The 25,504-nt window shown below is 48.4% G+C and overlaps 1 protein-coding gene across 5 annotated transcripts in view; it reads right to left on the bottom strand.

The window, feature by feature from the left end:
- LOC139554034 (attractin-like) overlaps positions 1–25,504 on the bottom strand; it is a 233,635-nt gene that overhangs the window by 194,554 nt on the left and 13,577 nt on the right. For all 5 annotated transcript variants that reach the window (XM_071366930.1, XM_071366934.1, XM_071366931.1 and 2 more), the window contains exons 2-6: positions 21,182–21,265; positions 16,662–16,775; positions 15,959–16,087; positions 5,679–5,881; positions 3,712–3,880 (exon numbers count right to left, since the gene is read on the bottom strand). In XM_071366930.1, coding sequence (XP_071223031.1) covers positions 3,712–3,880; positions 5,679–5,881; positions 15,959–16,087; positions 16,662–16,775; positions 21,182–21,265 — 699 coding nt within the window. The remainder of the gene's footprint in view (positions 1–3,711; positions 3,881–5,678; positions 5,882–15,958; positions 16,088–16,661; positions 16,776–21,181; positions 21,266–25,504) is intronic.

Below are 25,504 nucleotides of genomic sequence, written 5' to 3'. Positions count from 1 at the left end.
TTATTAACCAGCGATTGTATATTGGCCAATAGTACAGATGGCAAAGGCAGATTAGCCAGTCATCGCTTGATCCTTACAAGGCACCTGATCTCCTTCCGCGAAATCTCAGTGTCTTTCTCCTGCGAATGACGGGGATGAGGGCCTGTTTGGCTGTCTGACTCATTAAAGAAAAATTCTTTGTCCAATTCAATGTGAGTAAATCAATGTCCAGAAGCTCTTTTCGGTCATAAGAAGGTAGCAGCAACATTATGTACAAAATAAAACAAAGAAAATAACACGTTTAAGAGCCAATAAAACAGCTCCTCTCCGGCGCCATCCGTTTGATAATCTATGTGATATCAACATAGAGGTATATTTTCTGGGTGATTTTCAATATTGGACTGACTTTCATCAAGCTGCCCACTCAAGAAAAAACTTGGTTCAGGTTGTCAGTCAATCTACCAGGGTAGTTACAAACAGCACAGGAATGAAATCATCAACATGTAATCATCACATCTTTACTAATGCAGCAGAAATTTGCTTTAAAGCAGTATCCAAATCCATCGGATGTATTGATCATAATATAGTAGCCATATTTGGGGCGTAGCCTAATGGTTAGAGCGTTGGAAAGGTTGCAAGTTCGAATCCCCGAGCTGACATGGTACAAATCTGTCGTTCTGCCCCTGAACAAGGCAGTTAACCCACTGTTCCTAAGCCGTCATTGAAAATAAGAATTTGTTCTTAACTGACTTGCCTAGTTAAATAAAGGTCAAATTAAAAATGTAAAAATACATTAAGGAAAACCAAAGTTCCAAAGGCCTAATATAGAGGTCATAGAATATATTTTGTAGTGATTCATATGTTGATGATGTAAAGAATATTTGCTGGTCTGTGGTGTGATGAGGAGGAACCAGAATGATGAGAGAAAGAGGCAAAAGGTTGCTTATTCCAGTTACTAATAAGCATTCACCCTTTAATAAAAGTACTAAAAACTGTTAAATCCCCTTGGATTGATGAGGGATGAGGCAAAAGGCAAATAAGTCTGGCAGCACAACAGATTGGCAAACATACTGCAAATGAAGAAATCATGTGACTCAACTAAATGAAAAATAAACTATACTATGAAACAAAAATAAATGATAAAGCGAATGATAGTAAAAAGCTTTGGAGCACCTTAAATTCATCACTCTTTGAATCAGATCATTCTTCACAAAATCCACTGATATTGACAACTACTTTATTTCATTTTTTATTGGCAAGATAAGCAAACTTGGGCATGACATGCCAGCCACGCCAGCAACACACGCTGACACACAGTATATCTGACACATCCAAGTTATGAAAAGATAAGAAATGTACTTTTGAACACCGTAAAGTCAGTTAAGAGGTGAATGTTTTGTTGTTGTCTATCAACAATGACAAGCCACCGGGGTCTGACAATCTGGATGGAAAAATACTGAGGATAATAGTGGATGAGATTGCCACTCCTATTTGCCACATCTTCAATGTAAGCCTTCTAGAGAGCATCTGCCCTCAGGCCTGGAGGGAAGCTAAAGTCATTCTGCTACCCAAGAATAGTAAAGCCTCCTTTACTGGCTAAAATAGCCGACCAATCAGCCTGTTACCAACCCGTAGTAAACTTCTGGGGAAAAATGGTGTTTGACCAGATACAATGATATTTCACAGTAAACAAATTGACAACAGACTTTCAGCTTATAGCGAAGGACACTCAACAAGCACAGCACTTACACAAATTACTGATGATTGGCTGAGAGAAAATGTTGATAAAAGGATTGTGGGAGCTGTTTTGTTAGACTTCAGTTCGGCTTTTGACATTATCGTTCAGTCTGCAGACGGAAAGACGTACAGTATGTGTAATGACTTTACACCCCCTGCTATAATGTGGATAAACGTGTCAGCTACTACAGCGACTGAAATGACTGCAACACTTAAAGAGCTGTTGTCAGTTTCAGAGTGGGTGGCAAGGAATAAGTTAGTCCTAAATATTTGTAATTGTATTTTTGGACAAATCATTCACTAAACCCTAAACCTCAACTAACACTTAATATGTTGTGAAAAGTGATATGTAATGTCATTTGATATTTTGTATTGTATATAACTGCTTTAATGTTGCTGGACCCCAGGAAGAGTAGCTGCTGCCTTGGCAGGAACTAATGGGGATCCAAAATAAACCCCAGGAAGAGTAGCTGCTGCCTTGACAGGAACTAATGGGGATCCATAATAAACCCCAGGAAGAGTAGCTGCTGCCTTGACAGGAACTAATGGGGATCCATAATAAACCCCAGGAAGAGTAGCTGCTGCCTTGGCAGGAACTAAAGGGGATCCATAATAAAACCCAGGAAGAGTAGCTGCTGCCTTGGCAGGAACTAATGGGGATCCATAATAAACCCCAGGAAGAGTAGATGCTGCCTTGGCAGGAACTAATGGGGATCCATAATAAACCCCAGGAAGAGTAGCTGCTGCCTTGGCAGGAACTAATGGGAATCCATAATAAACCCCAGGAAGAGTAGCTGCTGCCTTGGCAGGAACTAATGGGGATCCATAATAAACCCCAGGAAGAGTAGCTGCTGCCTTGGCAGGAACTAATGGGATCCATAATAAACCCCAGGAAGAGTAGCTGCTGCCTTGACAGGAACTAATGGGGATCCATAACAAACCCCAGGAAGAGTAGCTGCTGCCTTGGCAGGAACTAATGGGGATCCATAATAAACCCCAGGAAGAGTAGCTGCTGCCTTGGCAGGAACTAATGGGGATCCATAATAAACCCCAGGAAGAGTAGCTGCTGCCTTGGCAGGAACTAATGGGGATCCATAATAAACCCCAGGAAGAGTAGCTGCTGCCTTGGCAGGAACTAATGGGGATCCATAATAAACCCCAGGAAGAGTAGCTGCTGCCTTGGCAGGAACTAATGGGGATCCATAATAAACCCCAGGAAGAGTAGCTGCTGCCTTGGCAGGAACTAATGGGGATCCATAATAAACCCCAGGAAGAGTAGCTGCTGCCTTGGCAGGAACTAATGGGGATCCATAATAAACCCCAGGAAGAGTAGCTGCTGCCTTGGCAGGAACTAATGGAATCCATAATAAACCCCAGGAAGAGTAGCTGCTGCCTTGGCAGGAACTAATGGGGATCCATAATAAACCCCAGGAAGAGTAGCTGCTGCCTTGGCAGGAACTAATGGGGATCCATAATAAACCCCAGGAAGAGTAGCTGCTGCCTTGGCAGGAACTAATGGAATCCATAATAAACCCCAGGAAGAGTAGCTGCTGCCTTGGCAGGAACTAATGGGGATCCATAATAAACCCCAGGAAGAGTAGCTGCTGCCTTGGCAGGAACTAATGGGGATCCATAATAAACCCCAGGAAGAGTAGCTGCTGCCTTGGCAGGAACTAACGTGGATCCATAATAAACCCCAGGAAGAGTAGCTGCTGCCTTGACAGGAACTAATGGGGATCCATAATAAACCCCAGGAAGAGTAGCTGCTGCCTTGGCAGGAACTAATGGGGATCCATAATAAACCCCAGGAAGAGTAGCTGCTGTCTTGACAGGAACTAATGAGGATCCATAATAAACCACAGGAAGAGTAGCTGCTGCCTTGGCAGGAACTAATGGGGATCCATAATAAACCCCAGGAAGAGTAGCTGCTGCCTTGGCAGGAACTAATGGGGATCCATAATAAACCCCAGGAAGAGTAGCTGCTACAATACTTACGCTGTAATCATCTGGTAGTCTGAGGAGTTGAAGACGTAACCCCCGACGACCCACATGATCCCCTGGTCCACTACAGCCTTGTGGGAAGCCCTGGCCAGACCTGGCTCGGGGTACTCCTCCCGTTGCCAGAACGAGGAGTTGGCTGGGACGGACAGAGAGCAGTCTGGACCTGATGGGGAAGAGAAGATGGATGAGGTCTCCACGACTAGCCTGGTTATATGCAGACTATCACTTACATAGACCATACATCATATTTAAAAAATAAACATGCAGTTGTAGTCATAGTAGTTTACATACACTTAGGTTGGAGTCATTAAAACTTGTTTTTCAACCACTCCACAAATTTCTTGTTAACAAACTATAGTTTTGGCAAGTTGGTTAGACATCTACTTTGTGCATGACACAAGTCATTTTTCCAACAATTGTTTGCAGACAGATTATTTCACTTATAATTCACTGTATCACAATTAAAGTGGGCCAGAAGTTTACATACACTGAGTTGACTGTGCCTTTAAACAGCTTGGAAAATTCCAGAAAATGATGTCATGGCTTTAGAAGCTTCTGATAGGCTAATTGACATCATTTGAGTCAATTGGATCAGGTCAGGGCTTTGTGATGGCCACTCCAATACCTTGACTTTGATGTCCTTAAGCCATTTTGCCACAACTTTGGAAGTATGCTTGGGGTCATTGTCCATTTGGAAGACCCATTTGCGACCAAGCTTTAACTTCCTGATTGATGTCTTGAGATGTTGCTTCAATATATCCACATCATTTTCCTTCCTCACGATGCCATCTATTTTGTGAAGTGCACCAGTCCCTCCTGCAGCAAAGCACCCCCACAACATGATGCTGCCACCCCCGTGCTTCACGGTTGGGATGGTGTTCTTCGGCTTGCAAGCCTCCCCCTTTTTCCTCCAAATAAAACGATGGTCATTATGGCCAAACAGTTCTATTTTTGTGTCATCAGACCAGAGGCCATTTCTCCAAAAAGTACGATCTTTGTCCCCATGCAGTTGCAAACCGTAGTCTGACTTTTATATGGCGGTTTTGGAGCAGTGGCTTCTTCCTTGCTGAGCGGCCTTTCAGGTTATGCCGATATAGGACTGGTTTTACTGTGGATATAGATACTTTTGTGCCTGTTTCCTCCAATATCTTCACATGGTCCTTTGCTGTTGTTCTGAGATTGATTTGCACTTTGGGCACCAAAGTACGTTCATCTCTAGGAGACAGAATGTGTCTTCTTCCTGAGCGGTATGACGGCTGCGTGGTACCATGGTGTTTATACTTGCGTACTATTGTTTGTACAGATGAACGTGGTACCTTCAGGCATTTGGAAATTGCTCCCAAGGATGAACCAGACTTGTGGAGGTCTACAATTTTATTTCTGAGGTCTTGGCTGATTTCTTTTGATTTTCCCATGATGTCAAGCAAAGAGGCATTGAGTTTGAAGGTAGGCCTTGAAATACATCCACAGGTACACCTCCAATTGACTCAAATGATGTCAATTAGCCTATCAGAAGCTTCTAAAGCCATGACATCATTTTCTGAAATTTTCCAAGCTGTTTAAAGGCACAGTCAACTTAGTGTATGTAAACTTCTGACCCACTGGAATTGTGATACAGTGACTTATAAGTGAAATAATCTGTCTGTAAACAATTGTAGGAAAAATGACTTGTGTCATACACAAAGTAGATGTCCTACCCGACTTGCCAAAACTATAGTTTGTTAACAAGAATTGTTTGAGTGGTTGAAAAACAAGTTTTAATGACTCCAACCTAAGTGTGTGTAAACTTCCCGACATCAACTGTAGGTAGAAGGTCATTTATAATGTGATGAGTCTCTTATACGTAGAACACAATCAGAGGTCAATAACAGGCTGAGGGTAAGAGCGCTGATCGATAAGCATACAAACTCCGAAATTATTACTGAACACGATCCTTTAAGTTAGATAGAGACGGTGCCCACCTTGCCACCCAGGCTGGCATCGACATGTCTTTGTGTCCTGAAGGCAGTGTCCCCTGGCAGGCCAACCACAGTCTGACAGGCAGTAAGGGACATCACAGGCCTCGCCCTTCCAGTTGGATTCACAGTCACAACAAACAGCAGCTGTTGAGTTCCCCACACGACACTCCCCTCGGCCAGAACAGTTGTTAGGACACGTGTTCACACTGGGGAGGGGGGGAGAGAGGTGAAAGAGGGGGGGGGAGAGAGGTGAAAGAGGGGGGGGAGAGAGGTGAAAGAGGGGAGGGAGAGAGATGTGAAAGGGGGGAGGGAGAGAGATGTGAAAGGGGGGAGGGGGAGAGAGGTGAAAGAGGGGGGGAGAGAGGTGAAAGAGGGGAGGGAGAGAGAGGTGAAAGAGGGGGGGAGAGAGAGGTGAAAGAGGGGGGAGAGAGAGGTGAAAGAGGGGGGAGAGAGAGGTGAAAGAGGGGGGGAGAGAGAGGTGAAAGAGAGGTGAAAGAGGGGGGAGAGAGGTGAAAGAGGGGGGAGAGAGAGGTGAAAGAGGGGGGAGAGAGGTGAAAGAGGGGGGGAGAGAGATGAAAGGGGGGGGAGAGAGGTGAAAGAGGGGGAGAGAGGTGAAAGAGGGGGAGAGAGGTGAAAGAGGGGGGAGAGAGAGGTGAAAGAGGGGAGGAGAGAGGTGAAAGAGGGGAGGAGAGAGATGTGAAAGAGGGGGAGAGAGGTGAAAGGGGGGAGAGAGGTGAAAGAGGGGAGGAGAGAGATGTGAAAGGGGGGAGAGAGAGGTGAAAGAGGGGGGAGAGAGAGGTGAAAGAGGGGGAGAGAGAGGTGAAAGAGGGGGGGAGAGAGGTGAAAGAGGGGGGGAGAGAGGTGAAAGAGGGGAGGAGAGAGAGGTGAAAGAGGGGGGGGGAGAGGTGAAAGAGGGGGGAGAGAGAGAGGTGAAAGAGGGGGGAGAGAGAGGTGAAAGAGGGGGGAGAGAGGTGAAAGAGGGGGGGAGAGAGATGAAAGGGGGGAGAGAGGTGAAAGAGGGGGAGAGAGGTGAAAGAGGGGGAGAGAGGTGAAAGAGGGGGGGAGAGAGAGGTGAAAGAGGGGAGGAGAGAGGTGAAAGAGGGGAGGAGAGAGATGTGAAAGGGGGGAGGGGGAGAGAGGTGAAAGGGGGGAGGGGGAGAGAGGTGAAAGAGGGGGGGAGAGAGGTGAAAGAGGGGAGGGAGAGAGAGGTGAAAGAGGGGGGAGAGAGAGGTGAAAGAGGGGGGGAGAGAGGTGAAAGAGGGGGGGAGAGAGAGGTGAAAGAGGGGGGAGAGAGATGAAAGGGGGGAGAGAGGTGAAAGAGGGGGAGAGAGGTGAAAGAGGGGGAGAGAGAGATGAAAGGGGGGGGAGAGAGGTGAAAGAGGGGGAGAGAGGTGAAAGAGGGGGAGAGAGGTGAAAGAGGGGGGGAGAGGTGAAAGAGGGGAGGAGAGAGATGTGAAAGAGGGGGAGAGAGGTGAAAGGGGGGAGAGAGGTGAAAGAGGGGAGGAGAGAGGTGAAAGAGGGGGGAGAGAGATGTGAAAGGGGGGAGAGAGAGGTGAAAGAGGGGGGAGAGAGAGGTGAAAGAGGGGGAGAGAGAGGTGAAAGAGGGGGGAGAGAGAGGTGAAAGAGGGGGGAGAGAGGTGAAAGAGGGGGGGAGAGAGGTGAAAGAGGGGGGGAGAGAGAGGTGAAAGAGGGGGGGAGAGAGAGGTGAAAGAGGGGAGGAGAGAGGTGAAAGAGGGGAGGAGAGAGATGTGAAAGAGGGGGAGAGAGGTGAAAGGGGGGAGAGAGGTGAAAGAGGGGAGGAGAGAGGTGAAAGAGGGGAGGAGAGAGATGTGAAAGGGGGGAGAGAGAGGTGAAAGAGGGGGGAGAGAGAGGTGAAAGAGGGGGGAGAGAGAGGTGAAAGAGGGGGGAGAGAGGTGAAAGAGGGGGGGAGAGAGGTGAAAGAGGGGAGGAGGGAGAGGTGAAAGAGGGGGGGAGAGAGAGGTGAAAGAGGGGGGGAGAGAGAGGTGAAAGAGGGGGGGAGAGAGAGGTGAAAGAGGGGGGAGAGAGGTGAAAGGGGGGAGAGAGAGGTGAAAGGGGGGAGAGAGAGGTGAAAGAGGGGGGGAGAGAGGTGAAAGAGGGGAGGAGAGAGAGGTGAAAGGGGGGAGAGAGAGGTGAAAGAGGGGGAGAGAGAGGTGAAAGAGGGGGGAGAGAGAGGTGAAAGAGGGGGAGAGAGGTGAAAGAGGGGGGGAGAGAGGTGAAAGAGGGGAGGAGAGAGAGGTGAAAGAGGGGGGGGAGAGGTGAAAGAGGGGGGAGAGAGAGGTGAAAGAGGGGGGGAGAGAGAGGTGAAAGAGGGGGGAGAGAGGTGAAAGGGGGGAGAGAGAGGTGAAAGAGGGGGGGAGAGAGGTGAAAGGGGGGGGGGAAGAGAGGTGAAAGAGGGGGGAGAGAGAGGTGAAAGAGGGGGGAGAGAGAGATGAAAGAGGGGAGGAGAGAGAGGTGAAAGAGGGGAGGAAGAGAGAGGTGAAAGAGGGGGGAGAGAGAGGTGAAAGAGGGGGGGGGAGAGAGAGGTGAAAGAGGGGAGGAAGAGAGAGGTGAAAGAGGGGGGGAGAGAGAGAGGTGAAAGAGGGGGGAGAGAGAGGTGAAAGAGGGGGGGAGAGAGAGGTGAAAGAGGGGGGAGAGAGAGGTGAAAGAGGGGGAGAGAGGGGGAGAGAGAGGTGAAAGAGGGGGAGAGAGAGAGAGGTGAAAGAGGGGGGCGAGAGAGGTGAAAGAGGGGGGGAGAGAGAGGTGAAAGAGGGGGGAGAGAGAGGTGAAAGAGGGGGGGAGAGAGAGGTGAAAGAGGGGGGGAGAGAGAGGTGAAAGAGGGGGAGAGAGAGGTGAAAGAGGGGAGGAGAGAGAGGTGAAAGGGGGAGAGAGAGAGAGAGAAAGAGGGGGGGAAGAGAGAGGTGAAAGAGGGGAGGAAGAGAGAGGTGAAAGAGGGGGGGAGAGAGAGGTGAAAGAGGGGAGGAGAGAGAGAGGTGAAAGAGGGGAGGAGAGAGAGGTGAAAGAGGGGAGGAAGAGAGAGGTGAAAGAGGGGGGGAGAGAGAGGTGAAAGAGGGGGAGAGAGAGGTGAAAGAGGGGGGAGAGAGAGAGGTGAAAGAGGGGAGGAGAGAGAGGTGAAAGAGGGGAGGAAGAGAGAGGTGAAAGAGGGGAGGAAGAGAGAGGTGAAAGAGGGGGGGAGAGATAGGTGAAAGAGGGGAGGAGAGAGAGGTGAAAGAGGGGAGGAAGAGAGAGGTGAAAGAGGGGAGGAAGAGAGAGGTGAAAGAGGGGAGGAGAGAGAGGTGAAAGAGGGGAGGAAGAGAGAGGTGAAAGAGGGGAGGAGAGAGAGGTGAAAGAGGGGAGGAGAGAGAGGTGAAAGGGGGGAGAGAGAGAGAGAAAGAGGGGGGAAGAGAGAGAGAAAGAGGGGGGGAGAGAGATGAAAGGGGGGAGAGAGAGATGAAAGGGGGGAGAGAGAGATGAAAGGGGGGAGAGAGAGGTGAAAGAGGGGAGGAAGAGAGAGAGAAAGAGGGGGGAGAGAGAGGTGAAAGGGGGGGAGAGAGAGAGAAAGAGGGGGGGAGAGAGAGAAAGAGGGGGGGAGAGAGGTGAAAGAGGGGAGGAAGAGAGAGGTGAAAGAGGGGAGGAAGAGAGAGAGAAAAATAAGACAGGGGTAAGAAAGAGAATGATGGACGGATGAGAATAGAAGGTATTTAAATATACTGATGAAATTGATTAATCAAGTGTAATGATGTATGCTAATGAGGAGACAAAGGGGTTGATAATATAAAACGCTACAACGTCAAATATTGTAGAACGACAGCAACACATGAGAGACAGTCTGCTTCTATTTCATGTTATTCTGGCTGCAGCAGGAGACAGGTTTGGTGTTTGGGCTCTTTGATACACTACAGAGAGAGACACACTGGGGCCCGATGAGACACTACAGAGAGACACACTGGGGCCCGATGAGACAATAGAGAGACACACACTGGGGCCCGATGAGACACTACAGAGAGACACACTGGGGCCCGATGAGACAATAGAGAGACACACACTGGGGCCCGATGAGACACTACAGAGAGACACACTGGGGCCCGATGAGACAATAGAGAGACACACACTGGGGCCCGATGAGACACTACAGAGAGACACACTGGGGCCCGATGAGACAATAGAGAGACACACACTGGGGCCCGATGAGACACTACAGAGAGACACACTGGGGCCCGATGAGACAATAGAGAGACACACACTGGGGCCCGATGAGACACTACAGAGAGACACACTGGGGCCCGATGAGACAATAGAGAGACACACACTGGGGCCCGATGAGACAATACAGAGAGAGAGACACTGGGGCCCTATGAGACACTACAGAGAGACACTGGGGCCCGATGAGACACTACAGAGAGAGAGAGACACTGGGGCCCGATGAGACACTACAGAGAGAGAGACACTGGGGCCCGATGAGACACTACAGAGAGAGAGAGACACTGGGACCTGATGAGACACTACAGAGAGAGAGAGAGACACTGGGGCCCGATGAGACACTACAGAGAGAGACACTGGGGCCCGATGAGACACTACAGAGAGAGACACTGGGACCCGATGAGACACTACAGAGAGAAAGAGACACTGGGGCCCGATGAGACACTACAGAGAGAGAGACACTGGGGCCCGATGAGACACTAAAGAGAGAGAGAGAGAGAGAAACTGGGGCCCTATGAGACACTACAGAGAGAGAGACACTGGGGCCCGATGAGACACTACAGAGAGAGAGACACTGGGGCCCGATGAGACACTACAGAGAGAGAGAGAGAGAGAAACCGGGGCCCTATGAGACACTACAGAGAGAGACACTGGGGCCTGATGAGACACTACAGAGAGAGACACTGGGGCCCGATGAGACACTACAGAGAGAGACACTGGGGCCCGATGAGACACTAGAGAGAGAGAGAGACACTGGGGCCCGATGAGACACTACAGAGAGAGAGAGAGACACTGGGGCCCAATGAGACACTACAGAGAGAGAGACACTGGGGCCAGATGAGACACTACAGAGAGACACTGGGGCCAGATGAGACACTACAGAGAGACACTGGGGCCCTATGAGACACTACAGAGAGAGAGAGAGACACTGGGGTCCAATGAGACACTACAGAGAGACACTGGGGCCCGATGAGACACTAGAGAGAGAGAGAGACACTGGGGCCCGATGAGACACTACAGAGAGAGAGAGACACTGGGGCCCGATGAGACACTACAGAGAGACACTGGGGCCCAATGAGACACTACAGAGAGAGAGAGACACTGGGGCCCGATGAGACACTACAGAGAGAGAGAGACACTGGGGCCTGATGAGACACTACAGAGAGAGAGAGAGAGACACTGGGGCCCGATGAGACACTACAGAGAGAGAGAGAGAGAGACACTGGGGCCCGATGAGACACTACAGAGAGAGAGAGACACTGGGGCCCGATGAGACACTACAGAGAGAGAGAGACACTGGGGCCCGATGAGACACTACAGAGAGAAAGAGACACTGGGGCCCGATGAGACACTACAGAGAGAGAGACACTGGGGCCCGATGAGACACTAGAAAGAGAGAGAGAGAGAGACACTGGGGCCCTATGAGACACTACAGAGAGAGAGACACTGGGGCCCGATGAGACACTACAGAGAGAGAGACACTGGGGCCCTATGAGACACTACAGAGAGAGAGAGAGAGAGAAACTGGGGCCCTATGAGACACTACAGAGAGAGACACTGGGGCCTGATGAGACACTACAGAGAGAGACACTGGGGCCCGATGAGACACTACAGAGAGAGAGAGACACTGGGGCCCGATGAGACACAACAGAGAGAGAGACACTGGGGCCAGATGAGACACTACAGAGAGACACTGGGGCCAGATGAGACACTACAGAGAGACACTGGGGCCCTATGAGACACTAGAGAGAGAGAGAGAGAGAGAGACACTGGGGCCTGATGAGACACTAGAGAGAGAGAGAGAGAGAGACACTGGGGCCCGATGAGACACTACAGAGAGAGAGACACTGGGGCCAGATGAGACACTACAGAGAGAGAGAGACACTGGGGCCTGATGAGACACTACAGAGAGAGAGACACTGGGGCCCTATGAGACACTACAGAGAGAGAGAGACACTGGGGCCCGATGAGACACTACAGAGAGAGAGACACTGGGGCCCTATGAGACACTACAGAGAGAGAGACACTGGGGCCAGATGAGACACTACAGAGAGACACTGGGGCCCTATGAGACACTACAGAGAGAGAGACACTGGGGCCCTATGAGACACTACAGAGAGACACTGGGGCCCTATGAGACACTACAGAGAGACACTGGGGCCAGATGAGACACTAGAGAGAGAGAGAGAGACACTGGGGCCCTATGAGACACTACAGAGAGATAGACACTGGGGCCCGATGAGACACTACAGAGAGACACTGGGGCCCTATGAGACACTACAGAGAGACACTGGGGCCCTATGAGACACTACAGAGAGACACTGGGGCCCGATGAGACACTAGAGAGAGACACTGGGGCCCGATGAGACACTACAGAGAGAGAGACACTGGGGCCAGATGAGACACTAGAGAGAGACACTGGGGCCCGATGAGACACTACAGAGAGAGAGAGACACTGGGGCCCTATGAGACACTAGAGAGAGACACTGGGGCCCTATGAGACACTACAGAGAGACACTGGGGCCCGATGAGACACTACAGAGAGAGAGAGACACTGGGGCCCTATGAGACACTACAGAGAGACACTGGGGCCCGATGAGACACTACAGAGAGAGACACTGGGGCCCGATGAGACACTACAGAGAGAGAGACACTGGGGCCCTATGAGACACTACAGAGAGAGAGACACTGGGGCCAGATGAGACACTACAGAGAGACACTGGGGCCAGATGAGACACTACAGAGAGAGAGAGAGAGAGAGAGAGAGAGAGAGAGAGAGAGAGAGAGAGAGAGAGAGAGAGAGAGAGAGAGAGAGAGACACTGGGGCCTGATGAGACACTACAGAGAGAGAGAGAGAGAGAGAGAGACACTGGGGCCTGATGAGACACTACAGAGAGAGAGAGAGAGAGAGACACTGGGGCCCGATGAGACACTACAGAGAGAGAGAGAGAGAGACACTGGGGCCTGATGAGACACTACAGAGAGAGAGAGAGAGAGACACTGGGGCCTGATGAGACACTACAGAGAGAGAGAGAGAGAGCACTGGGGCCTGATGAGACACTACAGAGAGAGAGACACTGGGGCCCGATGAGACACTACAGAGAGAGAGACACTGGGGCCCGATGAGACACTACAGAGAGAGAGACACTGGGGCCCTATGAGACACTACAGAGAGAGAGAGAGACACTGGGGCCCAATGAGACACTACAGAGAGAGAGAGAGACACTGGGGCCCAATGAGACACTACAGAGAGAGAGAGAGAGAGAGAGAGACACTGGGGCCCTATGAGACACTACAGAGAGAGAGAGAGACACTGGGGCCCTATGAGACACTACAGAGAGAGAGACACTGGGGCCCTATGAGACACTACAGAGAGAGAGAGAGAGAGAGAGAGAGAGAGACACTGGGGCCCTATGAGACACTACAGAGAGAGAGAGAGACACTGGGGCCCTATGAGACACTACAGAGAGACACACACTGGGGCCCAATGAGACACTACAGAGAAACACTGGGGCCCGAGGAGCTTTCTTTTATCAGTTTCTCAGTCCAACTTGAATTGTATCACCATGGAGACGGGACCAGTACCCAGCAGAACTCTGGGTCGTTTGTGCCGTGCCCTTCAAAGATGTTGGGGGTCAAGGCTAACAAGCCTGGTTAACTAACTTCATTATCTCTTCCTGCTAGCCTGGTTAACTAACTTCATTATCTCTTCCTGCTAGCCTGGTTAACTAACTTCATTATCTCGTCCTGCTAGCCTGGTTAACTAACTTCATTATCTCTTCCTGCTAGCATGGTTAACTAACTTCATTATCTCTTTCTGCTAGCCTGGTTAACTAACTTCATTATCTATTCCTGCTAGCCTGGTTAACTAACTTCATTATCTCTTCCTGCTAGCATGGTTAACTAACTTCATTATCTCTTCCTGCTAGCCTGGTTAACTAAGTGAATTATCTCGTCCTGCTAGCCTGGTTAACTAACTTCATTATCTCTTCCTGCTAGCCTGGTTAACTAACTTCATTATCTCCTCCTGCTAGCCTGGTTAACTAACTTCATTATCTCTTCCTGCTAGCATGGTTAACTAACTTCATTATCTCTTCCTGCTAGCCTGGTTAACTAAGTGAATTATCTCGTCCTGCTAGCCTGGTTAACTAACTTCATTATCTCTTCCTGCTAGCCTGGTTAACTAACTTCATTATCTCTTCCTGCTAGCCTGGTTAACTAACTTCATTATCTCTTTCTGCTAGCCTGGTTAACTAACTTCATTATCTATTCCTGCTAGCCTGGTTAACTAACTTCATTATCTCTTCCTGCTAGCATGGTTAACTAACTTTTATACACTGTTCAAAAAAATTAAGGGAACACTAAAATAACACATCCTAGATCTGAATGAATGAAATATTCTTATTAAATACTTTTTTCTTTACATAGTTGAATGTGCTGACAACAAAATCACACAAAAATGATCAATGGAAATCAAATGTATCAACCCATGGAGGTCTGGATTTGGAGTCACACTCAAAATTAAAGTGGAAAACCACACTACAGGCTGATCCAACTTTGATGTAATGTCCTTAAAACAAGTCAAAATGAGGCTCAGTAGTGTGTGTGGCCTCCACGTGCCTGTATGACCTCCCTACAACGCCTGGGCATGCTCCTGATGAGGTGGCGGATGGTCTCCTGAGGGATCTCCTCCCAGACCTGGACTAAAGCATCCGCCAACTCCTGGACAGTCTGTGGTGCAACGTGGCGTTGGTGGATGGAGCGAGACATGATGTCCCAGATGTGCTCAATTGGATTCAGGTCTGGGGAACGGGCGGGCCAGTCCATAGCATCAATGCCTTCCTCTTGCAGGAACTGCTGACCCACTCCAGCCACATGAGGTCTAGCATTGTCTTGCATTAGGAGGAACCCAGGGCCAACCGCACCAGCATATGGTCTCACAAGGGGTCTGAGGATCTCATCTCGGTACCTAATGGCAGTCAGGCTACCTCTGGCGAGCACATGGAGGGCTGTGCGGCCCCCCAAAGAAATGCCACCCCACACCATGACTGACCCACCGCCAAACCGGTCATGCTGGAGGATGTTGCAGGCAGCAGAACGTTCTCCACGGCGTCTCCAGACTCTGTCACGTCTGTCACATGTGCTCAGTGTGAACCTGCTTTCATCTGTGAAGAGCACAGGGCGCCAGTGGCGAATTTGCCAATCTTGGTGTTCTCTGGCAAATGCCAAACGTCCTGCACGGTGTTGGGCTGTAAGCACAACCCCCACCTGTGGACGTCGGGCCCTCATACCACCCTCATGGAGTCTGTTTCTGACCGTTTGAGCAGACACATGCACATTTGTGACCTGCTGGAGGTCATTTTGCAGGGCTCTGGCAGTGCTCCTCCTTGCACAAAGGCGGAGGTAGCGGTCCTGCTGCTGGGTTGTTGCCCTCCTACGGCCTCCTCCACGTCTCCTGATGTACTGGCCTGTCTCCTGGTAGCGCCTCCATGCTCTGGACACTACGCTGACAGACACAGCAAACCTTTTTGCCACAGCTTGCATTGATGTGCCATCCTGGATGAGCTGCACTACCTGAGCCACTTGTGTGGGTTGTAGACTCTGTCTCATGCTACCACTAGAGTGAAAGCACCGCCAGCATTCAAAAGTGACCAAAACATCAGCCAGGAAGCATAGGAACTGAGAAGTGGTCTGTGGTCACCACCTGCAGAACCACTCCTTTATTGGGGGTGTCTTGCTAATTGCCTATAATTTCCACCTTTTGTCTATTCCATTTGCACAACAGCATGTGACATTTATTGTCAATCAGTGTTGCTTCCTAAGTGGACAGTTTGATTTCACAGAAGTGTGATTGACTTGGAGTTACATTGTGTTGTTTAAGTGTTCCCTTTATTTTTTTGAGCAGTGTATTTAGCAATCCAGTTTAAAAAACAAAGTGGCACTTTTCCTCTTTTGGTAAAGAGCTACTGTAGCTACTGTCCAGACTCACCTGTTACTAAAAAGAGGCCATGCAAGGTCAGACTCACCTGTAGGAGACGCTGAACACAGTCAGGTTATAAGGTCAGGGGTCAGGGGTTAAGGGTTACCTATATGAGACGTTGAAGCCGGTCAGGTTATAAGCAGCGTCGCTGAAGAAGTGGAGGAGGGCGTAACCAGACTGTGAAACCACCTCCGGAACAGTCTCGTTGCCATAGCGCTCAGGAACTATCAACCCACTGCAACAAGGAAGGACAACACCCATCAACACCCTGAATAATTCATCGTTACCCAGGTAAATCAATAATTCATCGTTACCCAGGTAAATCAATACTTCATCGTTACCCAGGTAAATCAATACTTCATCGTTACCCAGGTAAATCAATACTTCATCGTTACCCAGGTAAATCAATACTTCATCGTTACCCAGGTAAATCAATACTTCATCGTTACCAAGGTAAATCAATAATTCATCGTTACCAAGGTAAATCAATACTTCATCGTTACCCAGGTAAATCAATAATTCATCGTTACCCAGGTAAATCAATACTTCATCGTTACCCAGGTAAATCAATAATTCATCGTTACCCAGGTAAATCAATAATTCATCGTTACCCAGGTAAATCAATACTTCATCGTTACCCAGGTAAATCAATACTTCATCGTTACCCAGGTAAATCAATACTTCATCGTTACCCAGGTAAATCAATAATTCATCGTTACCCAGGTAAATCAATACTTCATCGTTACCCAGGTAAATCACCACCTACAATCACCACCACCACCACCCACCATCATCCTCCCTGTACCCACCTGAAGGCAGCCAGTAGAGGGGTGTAGATAGAGTCACCATCGTACACATACAGGTGGTCCCAGCTGCACTCTGTAGCAAAGTGGTCCAACCTCAGTCTGAGGATGCTGTTGGGCCTGCAGGACAGAGACAGAACACAGTTAGGCCTTTGGTTGGAAAAAAACAATTAGCCTTTAGTTCAACTAAACATGGATGAACTCAGGTCTAGGAGACAGTGTTAAGATAAATATGGATGAACTCAGGTCTAGGAGACCGTGTTAAGATAAATATGGATGAACTCAGGTCTAGGAGACAGTGTTAAGATAAATATGGATGAACTCAGGTCTAGGAGACAGTGTTAAGATAAATATGGATAAACTCAGGTCTAGGAGACAGTGTTAAGATAAATATGGATGAACTCAGGTCTAGGAGACAGTGTTAAGATAAATATGGATGAACTCAGGTCTAGGAGACAGTGTTAAGATAAATATGGATGAACTCAGGTCTAGGAGACAGTGTTAAGATAAATATGGATAAACTCAGGTCTAGGAGACAGTGTTAAGATAAATATGGATGAACTCAGGTCTAGGAGACAGTGTTAAGATAAATATGGATAAACTCAGGTCTAGGAGACAGTGTTAAGATAAATATGGATGAACTCAGGTCTAGGAGACAGTGTTAAGATAAATATGGATGAACTCAGGTCTAGGAGACAGTGTTAAGATAAATATGGATGAACTCAGGTCTAGGAGACAGTGTTAAGATAAATATGGATAAACTCAGGTCTAGGAGACACTGTTAAGATAAATATGGATGAACTCAGGTCTAGGAGACAGTGTTAAGATAAACATGGATAAACTCAGGTCTAGGAGACAGTGTTAAGATAAATATGGATGAACTCAGGTCTAGGAGACAGTGTTAAGATAAACATGGATGAACTCAGGTCTAGGAGACAGTGTTAAGATAAATATGGATGAACTCAGGTCTAGGAGACAGTGTTAAGATAAATATGGATGAACTCAGGTCTAGGAGACAGTGTTAAGATAAACATGGATAAACTCAGGTCTAGGAGACACTGTTAAGATAAATATGGATGAACTCAGGTCTAGGAGACAGTGTTAAGATAAATATGGATGAACTCAGGTCTAGGAGACAGTGTTAAGATAAACATGGATGAACTCAGGTCTAGGAGACAGTGTTAAGATAAATATGGATGAACTCAGGTCTAGGAGACAGTGTTAAGATAAATATGGATGAACTCAGGTCTAGGAGACAGTGTTAAGATAAATATGGATGAACTCAGGTCTAGGAGACACTGTTAAGATAAATATGGATATGGTTGAAGTTCAGTTTGAGGATGGTGTTGAAAAAGGTATTGGATGAATCCCAGAATGCACAGCTGCATGTGGTTCAATTTGAAGAAATAAATCATTGCCTTAAGCGCAGTACTAAATGCTCAACTGTTTTCAGCAGAGCGGAAAACCCACAAGTGTTCAAAATGTTGTCACTGTGAAAACTCACGGAACACTTGGCAATGCTTGTAAAAAAATTAACAATTCAAAGTCTCTTCACCTCTGGGATCCTGTCCATATATGGTCAAACATCATCATTCAGAGGCAGAAGGGTCAAAGAGACTGGTTGTCAGGAAAGAGAGGGATCCTGTCCATATATGGTCACGGATATGTAGTCTATTAAAACCACAATCATGTCCTTCTGTCTCAGCACCAGATGCCCAGTGCTGGAGGTCAATGGGGTTGTACTGGAAGACTGGTTGTGTCCCAAATGACCCCCTATTCTCCATATAGTGCACTACTTTAGACCAGAGCCCTATTAGAGCCCTATGGGTCCTGGTCAAAAGTAGTGCACAAAATGGGAAGCCATTCGGGACACAGGCCGTGGATCGTCCTCTCTTCATTAGCTAGCTGCTCTTCTAAGAGTCCCACAGCAGAATGATGTTTACATGGGATGATTCAATTATTACATTCCACTTCATCACTTTGTTTTTCTCAACATTCTTGTGATTTGGATTCAGAAGATTAACTAGTGGGTTGAAGCTAAGTGCTGATAACTGTGTCCCTGATAACTGTGTCCCTGATAACTGTGTGCTGATAACTGTGTCCCTGATAACTGTGTCCCTGATAACTGTGTGCCTGATAACTGTGTCCCTGATAACTGTGTCCCTGATAACTGTGTGCCTGATAACTGTGTGCCTGATAACTGTGTCCCTGATAACTGTGTGCCTGATAACTGTGTCCCTGATAACTGTGTGCCTGATAACTGTGTGCCTGATAACTGTGTGCCTGATAACTGTGTCCCTGATAACTGTGTGCCTGATAACTGTGTGCCTGATAACTGTGTGCCTGATAACTGTGTGCCTGATAACTGTGTGCCTGATAACTGTCTCCCTGATAACTGTGTCCCTGATAACTGTGTCCCTGATAACTGTGTGCCTGATAACTGTGACCCTGATAACTGTGTGCTGATAACTGTGTGCCTGATAACTGTGTGCTGATAACTGTGTGCCCTACACGCTTCATGTAAATGAAGCATCTCTATTTGCATAGAGAATGAATCAGCAAAACCATTTAATACAAACATCACTGCATATTATGAAGCCTAGCTTATCACTTGGTATAACTTTCAATTAATAAATAGCAACATATTTTTGGTTGATCTTTAAGAGAAGCTTGACTTTATACACTCAGTGGCCAGTTTATTAGGTACACCCATCTAGTACCGGTTCGGCCACCCCCTTTGCCTCCAGAACAGTACCGGGTTGGCCACAGTACCGGGTTGGCCACCCCCTTTGCCTCCAGAACAGTACCGGGTCGGCCACCCCCTTTGTCTCCAGAACAGTACCGGGTCGGCCACCCCCTTTGCCTCCAGAACAGTACCGGGTCGGCCACCCCCTTTGCCTCCAGAACAGTACCGGGTCGGCCACCCCCTTTGCCTCCAGAACAGTACCGGGTCGGCCACCCCCTTTGCCTCCAGAACAGTACCGGGTCGGCCACCCCCTTTGTCTCCAGAACAGTACCGGGTCGGCCACCCCCTTTGCCTCCAGAACAGTACCTGGTTGGCCACCCCCTTTGCCTCCAGAACAGTACCGGGTCGGCCACCCCCTTTGCGTCCAGAACAGTACCGTGTCGGCCACCCCCTTTGTCTCCAGAACAGTACCGGGTTGGCCACCCCCTTTGCCTCCAGAACAGTACCGGGTTGGCCACCCCCTTTGCGTCCAGAACAGTACCGGGTCGGCCACCCCCTTTGCCTCCAGAACAGTACCGGGTTGGCCACCCCCTTTGCGTCCAGAACAGTACCGGGTCGGCCACCCCCTTTGCGTCCAGAACAGTACCGGGTCGGCCACCCCCTTTGCCTCCAGAACAGTACCGGGTCGGCCACCCCCTTTGCGTCCAGAACAGTACCGGGTCGGCCACCCCCTTTGCCTCCAGAACAGTACCGGGTCGGCCACCCCCTTTGCCTCCAGAACAGTACGTTTTGCCACTCCTCAGTTGTCCAGCGTTGGTGATAGCCCAATGGGGCCGCTTCTTCTAGTTTATAGGAGTTGAACCCGGTGTGGTCGTCTTGTGGGTGAAAACAAGCTGTTTTCCGGGTCGGAAAAAAAGCTGTTTTCACCCAGAGGACTGCCGGTGACTGGATGTTTTCTGTTTGTCACACCATTCTCTGTAAACCCTAGACACAGTCGTGTCTAAAAGCCCAGGAGCCGTTCCTGAGATACTGGAACCAACGCGACTGGCATCGACTACCACGCTCAAAGGTCACTTGTTTTGCTCATTCTAACGTTCAATCAACATTAACGGAATACTTCGATGCCCGTCTGCCTGGTTTATATAGCAAGCCACGCGACTCACTGTCTGTAGGAGCCAACCATTTGGGTGAACAGGGTGTACCTAATAAACTGACACTGTAGGAGCCAACCATTTGGGTGAACAGGGTGTACCTAATAAACTGACACTGACTGTAGGAGCCAACAATTTGGGTGAACAGGGTGTACCTAATAAACTGACACTGTCTGTAGGAGCCAACCATTTGGGTGAACAGGGTGTACCTAATAAACTGACACTGTCTGTAGGAGCCAACCATTTGGGTGAACAGGGTGTACCTAATAAACTGACACTGACTGTAGGAGCCAACCATTTGGGTGAACAGGGTGTACCTAATAAACTGACACTGTCTGTAGGAGCCAACCATTTGGGTGAACAGGGTATACCTAATAAACTGACACTGTCTGTAGGAGCCAACCATTTGGGTGAACAGGGTGTACCTAATAAACTGACACTGACTGTAGGAGCCAACCATTTGGGTGAACAGGGTGTACCTAATAAACTGACACTGTCTGTAGGAGCCAACCATTTGGGTGAACAGGGTGTACCTAATAAACTGACACTGTCTGTAGGAGCCAACCATTTGGGTGAACAGGGTGTACCTAATAAACTGACACTGACTGTAGATTGGGCCTATCTTTCAGTGACATTGTGCAGGGTAGAGGCATGTTGTGGTTGTGCTATTAGTCTATAGTTAAACTGACGTTCCCTCAATGAGCCAGGTGCACTTGGTCTTGTACTTGTAGTTCCCTGGTCCGTCTGTCAGAAACCCTGAGGGACCCGTCAGCCTATAGGAGAGAAAAGAGGTCAAAGGTCAGACCAGTCAGCCAATAGGAGAGAAGAGGTTAGAGATTTAAAGGCCATCGCCTCACCTATTACAGTCACACCTGATAACACAGCCATTCATCCAGTCACACCTGATAACACAGCCATTCATCCAGTCACACCTGATAACACAGCCAATCATCCAGTCACACCTGATAACACAGCCAATCATCCAGTCACACCTGATAACACAGCCATTCATCCAGTCACACCTGATAACACAGCCATTCATCCAGTCACACCTGATAACACAGCCATTCATCCAGTCACACCTGATAACACAGCCATTCATCCAGTCACACCTGATAACACAGCCATTCATCCAGTCACACCTGATAACACAGCCATTCATCCAGTCACACCTGATAACACAGCCATTCATCCAGTCACACCTGATAACACAGCCAATCATCCAGTCACACCTGATAACACAGCCATTCATCCAGTCACACCTGATAACACAGCCATTCATCCAGTCACACCTGATAACACAGCCATTCATCCAGTCACACCTGATAACACAGCCATTCATCCAGTCACACCTGATAACACAGCCATTCATCCAGTCACACCTGATAACACAGCCAATCATCCAGTCACACCTGATAACACAGCCATTCATCCAGTCACACCTGATAACACAGCCATTCATCCAGTCACACCTGATAACACAGCCAATCATCCAGTCACACCTGATAACACAGCCATTCATCCAGTCACACCTGATAACACAGCCATTCATCCAGTCACACCTGATAACACAGCCATTCATCCAGTCACACCTGATAACACAGCCAATCATCCAGTCACACCTGATAACACAGCCATTCATCCAGTCACACCTGATAACACAGCCATTCATCCAGTCACACCTGATAACACAGCCATTCATCCAGTCACACCTGATAACACAGCCATTCATCCAGTCACACCTGATAACACAGCCATTCATCCAGTCACACCTGATAACACAGCCATTCATCCAGTCACACCTGATAACACAGCCATTCATCCAGTCACACCTGATAACACAGCCATTCATCCAGTCACACCTGATAACACAGCCATTCATCCAGTCACACCTGATAACACAGCCATTCATCCAGTCACACCTGATAACACAGCCATTCATCCAGTCACACCTGATAACACAGCCATTCATCCAGTCACACCTGATAACACAGCCATTCACCCAGTCACACCTGATAACACAGCCAATCATCCAGTCACACCTGATAACACAGCCATTCATCCAGTCACACCTGATAACACAGCCATTCATCCAGTCACAAGAGCAGCCATTCATCCAGTCACAAGAGCAGCCATTCATCCAGTCACAAGAGCAGCCATTCATCCAGTCACACCTGATAACACAGCCATTCATCCAGTCACAAGAGCAGCCATTCATCCAGTCACACCTGATAACACAGCCATTCATCCAGTCACAAGAGCAGCCATTCATCCAGTCACAAGAGCAGCCATTCATCCAGTCACAAGAGCAGCCATTCATCCAGTCACAAGAGCAGCCATTCATCCAGTCACACCTGATAACACAGCCATTCATCCAGTCACAAGAGCAGCCATTCATCCAGTCACACCTGATAACACAGCCATTCATCCAGTCACAAGAGCAGCCATTCATCCAGTCACAAGAGCAGCCATTCATCCAGTCACAAGAGCAGCCATTCATCCAGTCACAAGAGCAGCCATTCATCCAGTCACACCTGATAACACAGCCATTCATCCAGTCACACCTGATAACACAGCCATTCATCCAGTCACACCTGATAACACAGCCATTCATCCAGTCACACCTGATAACACAGCCATTCATCCAGTCACACCTGATAACACAGCCATTCATCCAGTCACACCTGATAACACAGCCATTCATCCAGTCACACCTGATAACACAGCCATTCACCCAGTCACACCTGATAACACAGCCAATCATCCAGTCACACCTGATAACACAGCCATTCATCCAGTCACACCTGATAACACAGCCATTCATCCAGTCACAAGAGCAGCCATTCATCCAGTCACAAGAGCAGCCATTCATCCAGTCACAAGAGCAGCCATTCATCCAGTCACACCTGATAACACAGCCATTCATCCAGTCACAAGAGCAGCCATTCATCCAGTCACACCTGATAACACAGCCATTCATCCAGTCACAAGAGCAGCCATTCATCCAGTCACAAGAGCAGCCATTCATCCAGTCACAAGAGCAGCCATTCATCCAGTCACAAGAGCAGCCATTCATCCAGTCACACCTGATAACACAGCCATTCATCCAGTCACACCTGATAACACAGCCATTCATCCAGTCACACCTGATAACACAGCCATTCATCCAGTCACACCTGATAACACAGCCATTCATCCAGTCACACCTGATAACACAGCCAATCATCCAGTCACACCTGATAACACAGCCAATCATCCAGTCACAAGATCAGTTATTCATCCAGTCACAAGAGCAGCCACACTTCCAATAGAAGAAGAAAAAAAAAATATAATGTTATGAATTGAACTTTAATTAAATGAGTTGACTCTTCACATGGGATGATTTCACTGAACAACAAAATAAAGGGAATATTGGAATGATCCCCAAACATTTTCAACATACATCTGTAAAATGATAGTCTAGAAACTAAAGCTTTGGTTGTCTTCCTCTCAGGCTTCCATGTCTTCTCCCTGGACCTCCTCAATGTCCACCTCTTGAACATCAGACTCTGAGGCCTCATCTTCACTGTCACTTTCCAACCTTGTTGAGGATGGCTCGTTGTCAGGCTCAAAAAGCCTCAAATTTGCCCAGATGGCCATCCATTTTTCAACCCTTATATTGGTCCGCCTGTTGCGTGCTTTGGTGTGTGTGTTCCCAAACAAGGACCAGCTGTGCTCTGAGGCGGCTGATGTTGGTGGGATTTGGAGGATGATGGAGGCAACAAGGGAAAGAGCCTCAGATCCACAAAGTCCCTTCCACCAGGTGGCTGATGAGATATGTTGGCACGACTGCCATATTGCATCTCCATCCCAAAGCCCTTGCTTGGAAGTGTACTTCGCCAGACTGCCTAGAACCTTGCCCTATTCCAGGCCAAGGTGGCGAGACACGGTAGTGATGACACCATAGGCCTGGTTGATCTCTGCACCAGACAGGATGCTCTTGCCAGCATACTTGGGGTCCAACATGTACGCTGCGGTGTGTTTGGGCTTCAGGCAGAAGTCTTCACGCTTTTTGATGCATTTCAGAACTGCTGTTTCCTCTGATTGGAGCAACAGTGAAGAGGGCAGGGCAGTACGGATTTCTTCTCTTACGTCTGCAAGCAGAGTCTGACATTGTCTCCCTCAATCCGTGCAATGGCTACTGCTATAGGTTTCAGGAGTTTCATGCTGCTTACCACTCTCTCCCAAAATACATCATCCAGGAGGATCCTCTTGATAGGCCTGTCCATATCAGCAGACTGTGATATGGCCATTTTTTTGGAGAGACTCCTTCCCCTCCAGGAGACTGTCAGAGTGTGGGCTCAATAGCATCTCATTAGTGTGCTGGATCTTGAGAATCAGCTGTACATGTGATGGAAGAATGCACTATGCATGCAGAGGGTTGCAATCCATTGAATTGGGGATAGTTTAACCAAAATATGCCACAAGACCTAGAATTGCCTGTGTATCCCACAAAAAAAGGTCCACTGTTAAAAGCTAACTTTTTGCTGAATTTAAGCTAAATTCCCTAAATTTGCCAGAAGGTTTCCGACCCCTTGCAACCTTACTATAGACAGAGGACACCTTACTATAGACAGAGGACACCTTACTATAGACAGAGGACACCTTACTATAGACAGAGGACACCTTACTATAGACAGGGGACGGTTGAAGAGTTAAATGACAACATCTACATCTAATGACAGCTCACACAAACTGCCATAATGTTTTAGTGTGTCCTCTCCAGTCACAAGCCAGATGTCTGATCAACGAACAGGGATATACAGGGACAGAGAGGGCTGAGCTGTTCTCCAACCAGTTCTAGCTGAGCAACTACCTTTATTTACTCCTGTTATTGTCTGTATGTTCTTCCAGAAAAGGAACCTCCACTCTATTGAGCTGTTGTAGACTTTCGACCTGTTCGTGTCAGTAATGAGTGATTGTTATCGTTACAAGTTATCGTTACAAGTTATCGTTAGGCTACTCATTGTGTA

This window comes from Salvelinus alpinus, chromosome 25 (genome assembly GCF_045679555.1).
Source record: "Salvelinus alpinus chromosome 25, SLU_Salpinus.1, whole genome shotgun sequence".
NCBI lineage: Eukaryota > Metazoa > Chordata > Actinopteri > Salmoniformes > Salmonidae > Salvelinus > Salvelinus alpinus.
This window is presented reverse-complemented; position numbering and strand designations above follow the sequence as displayed.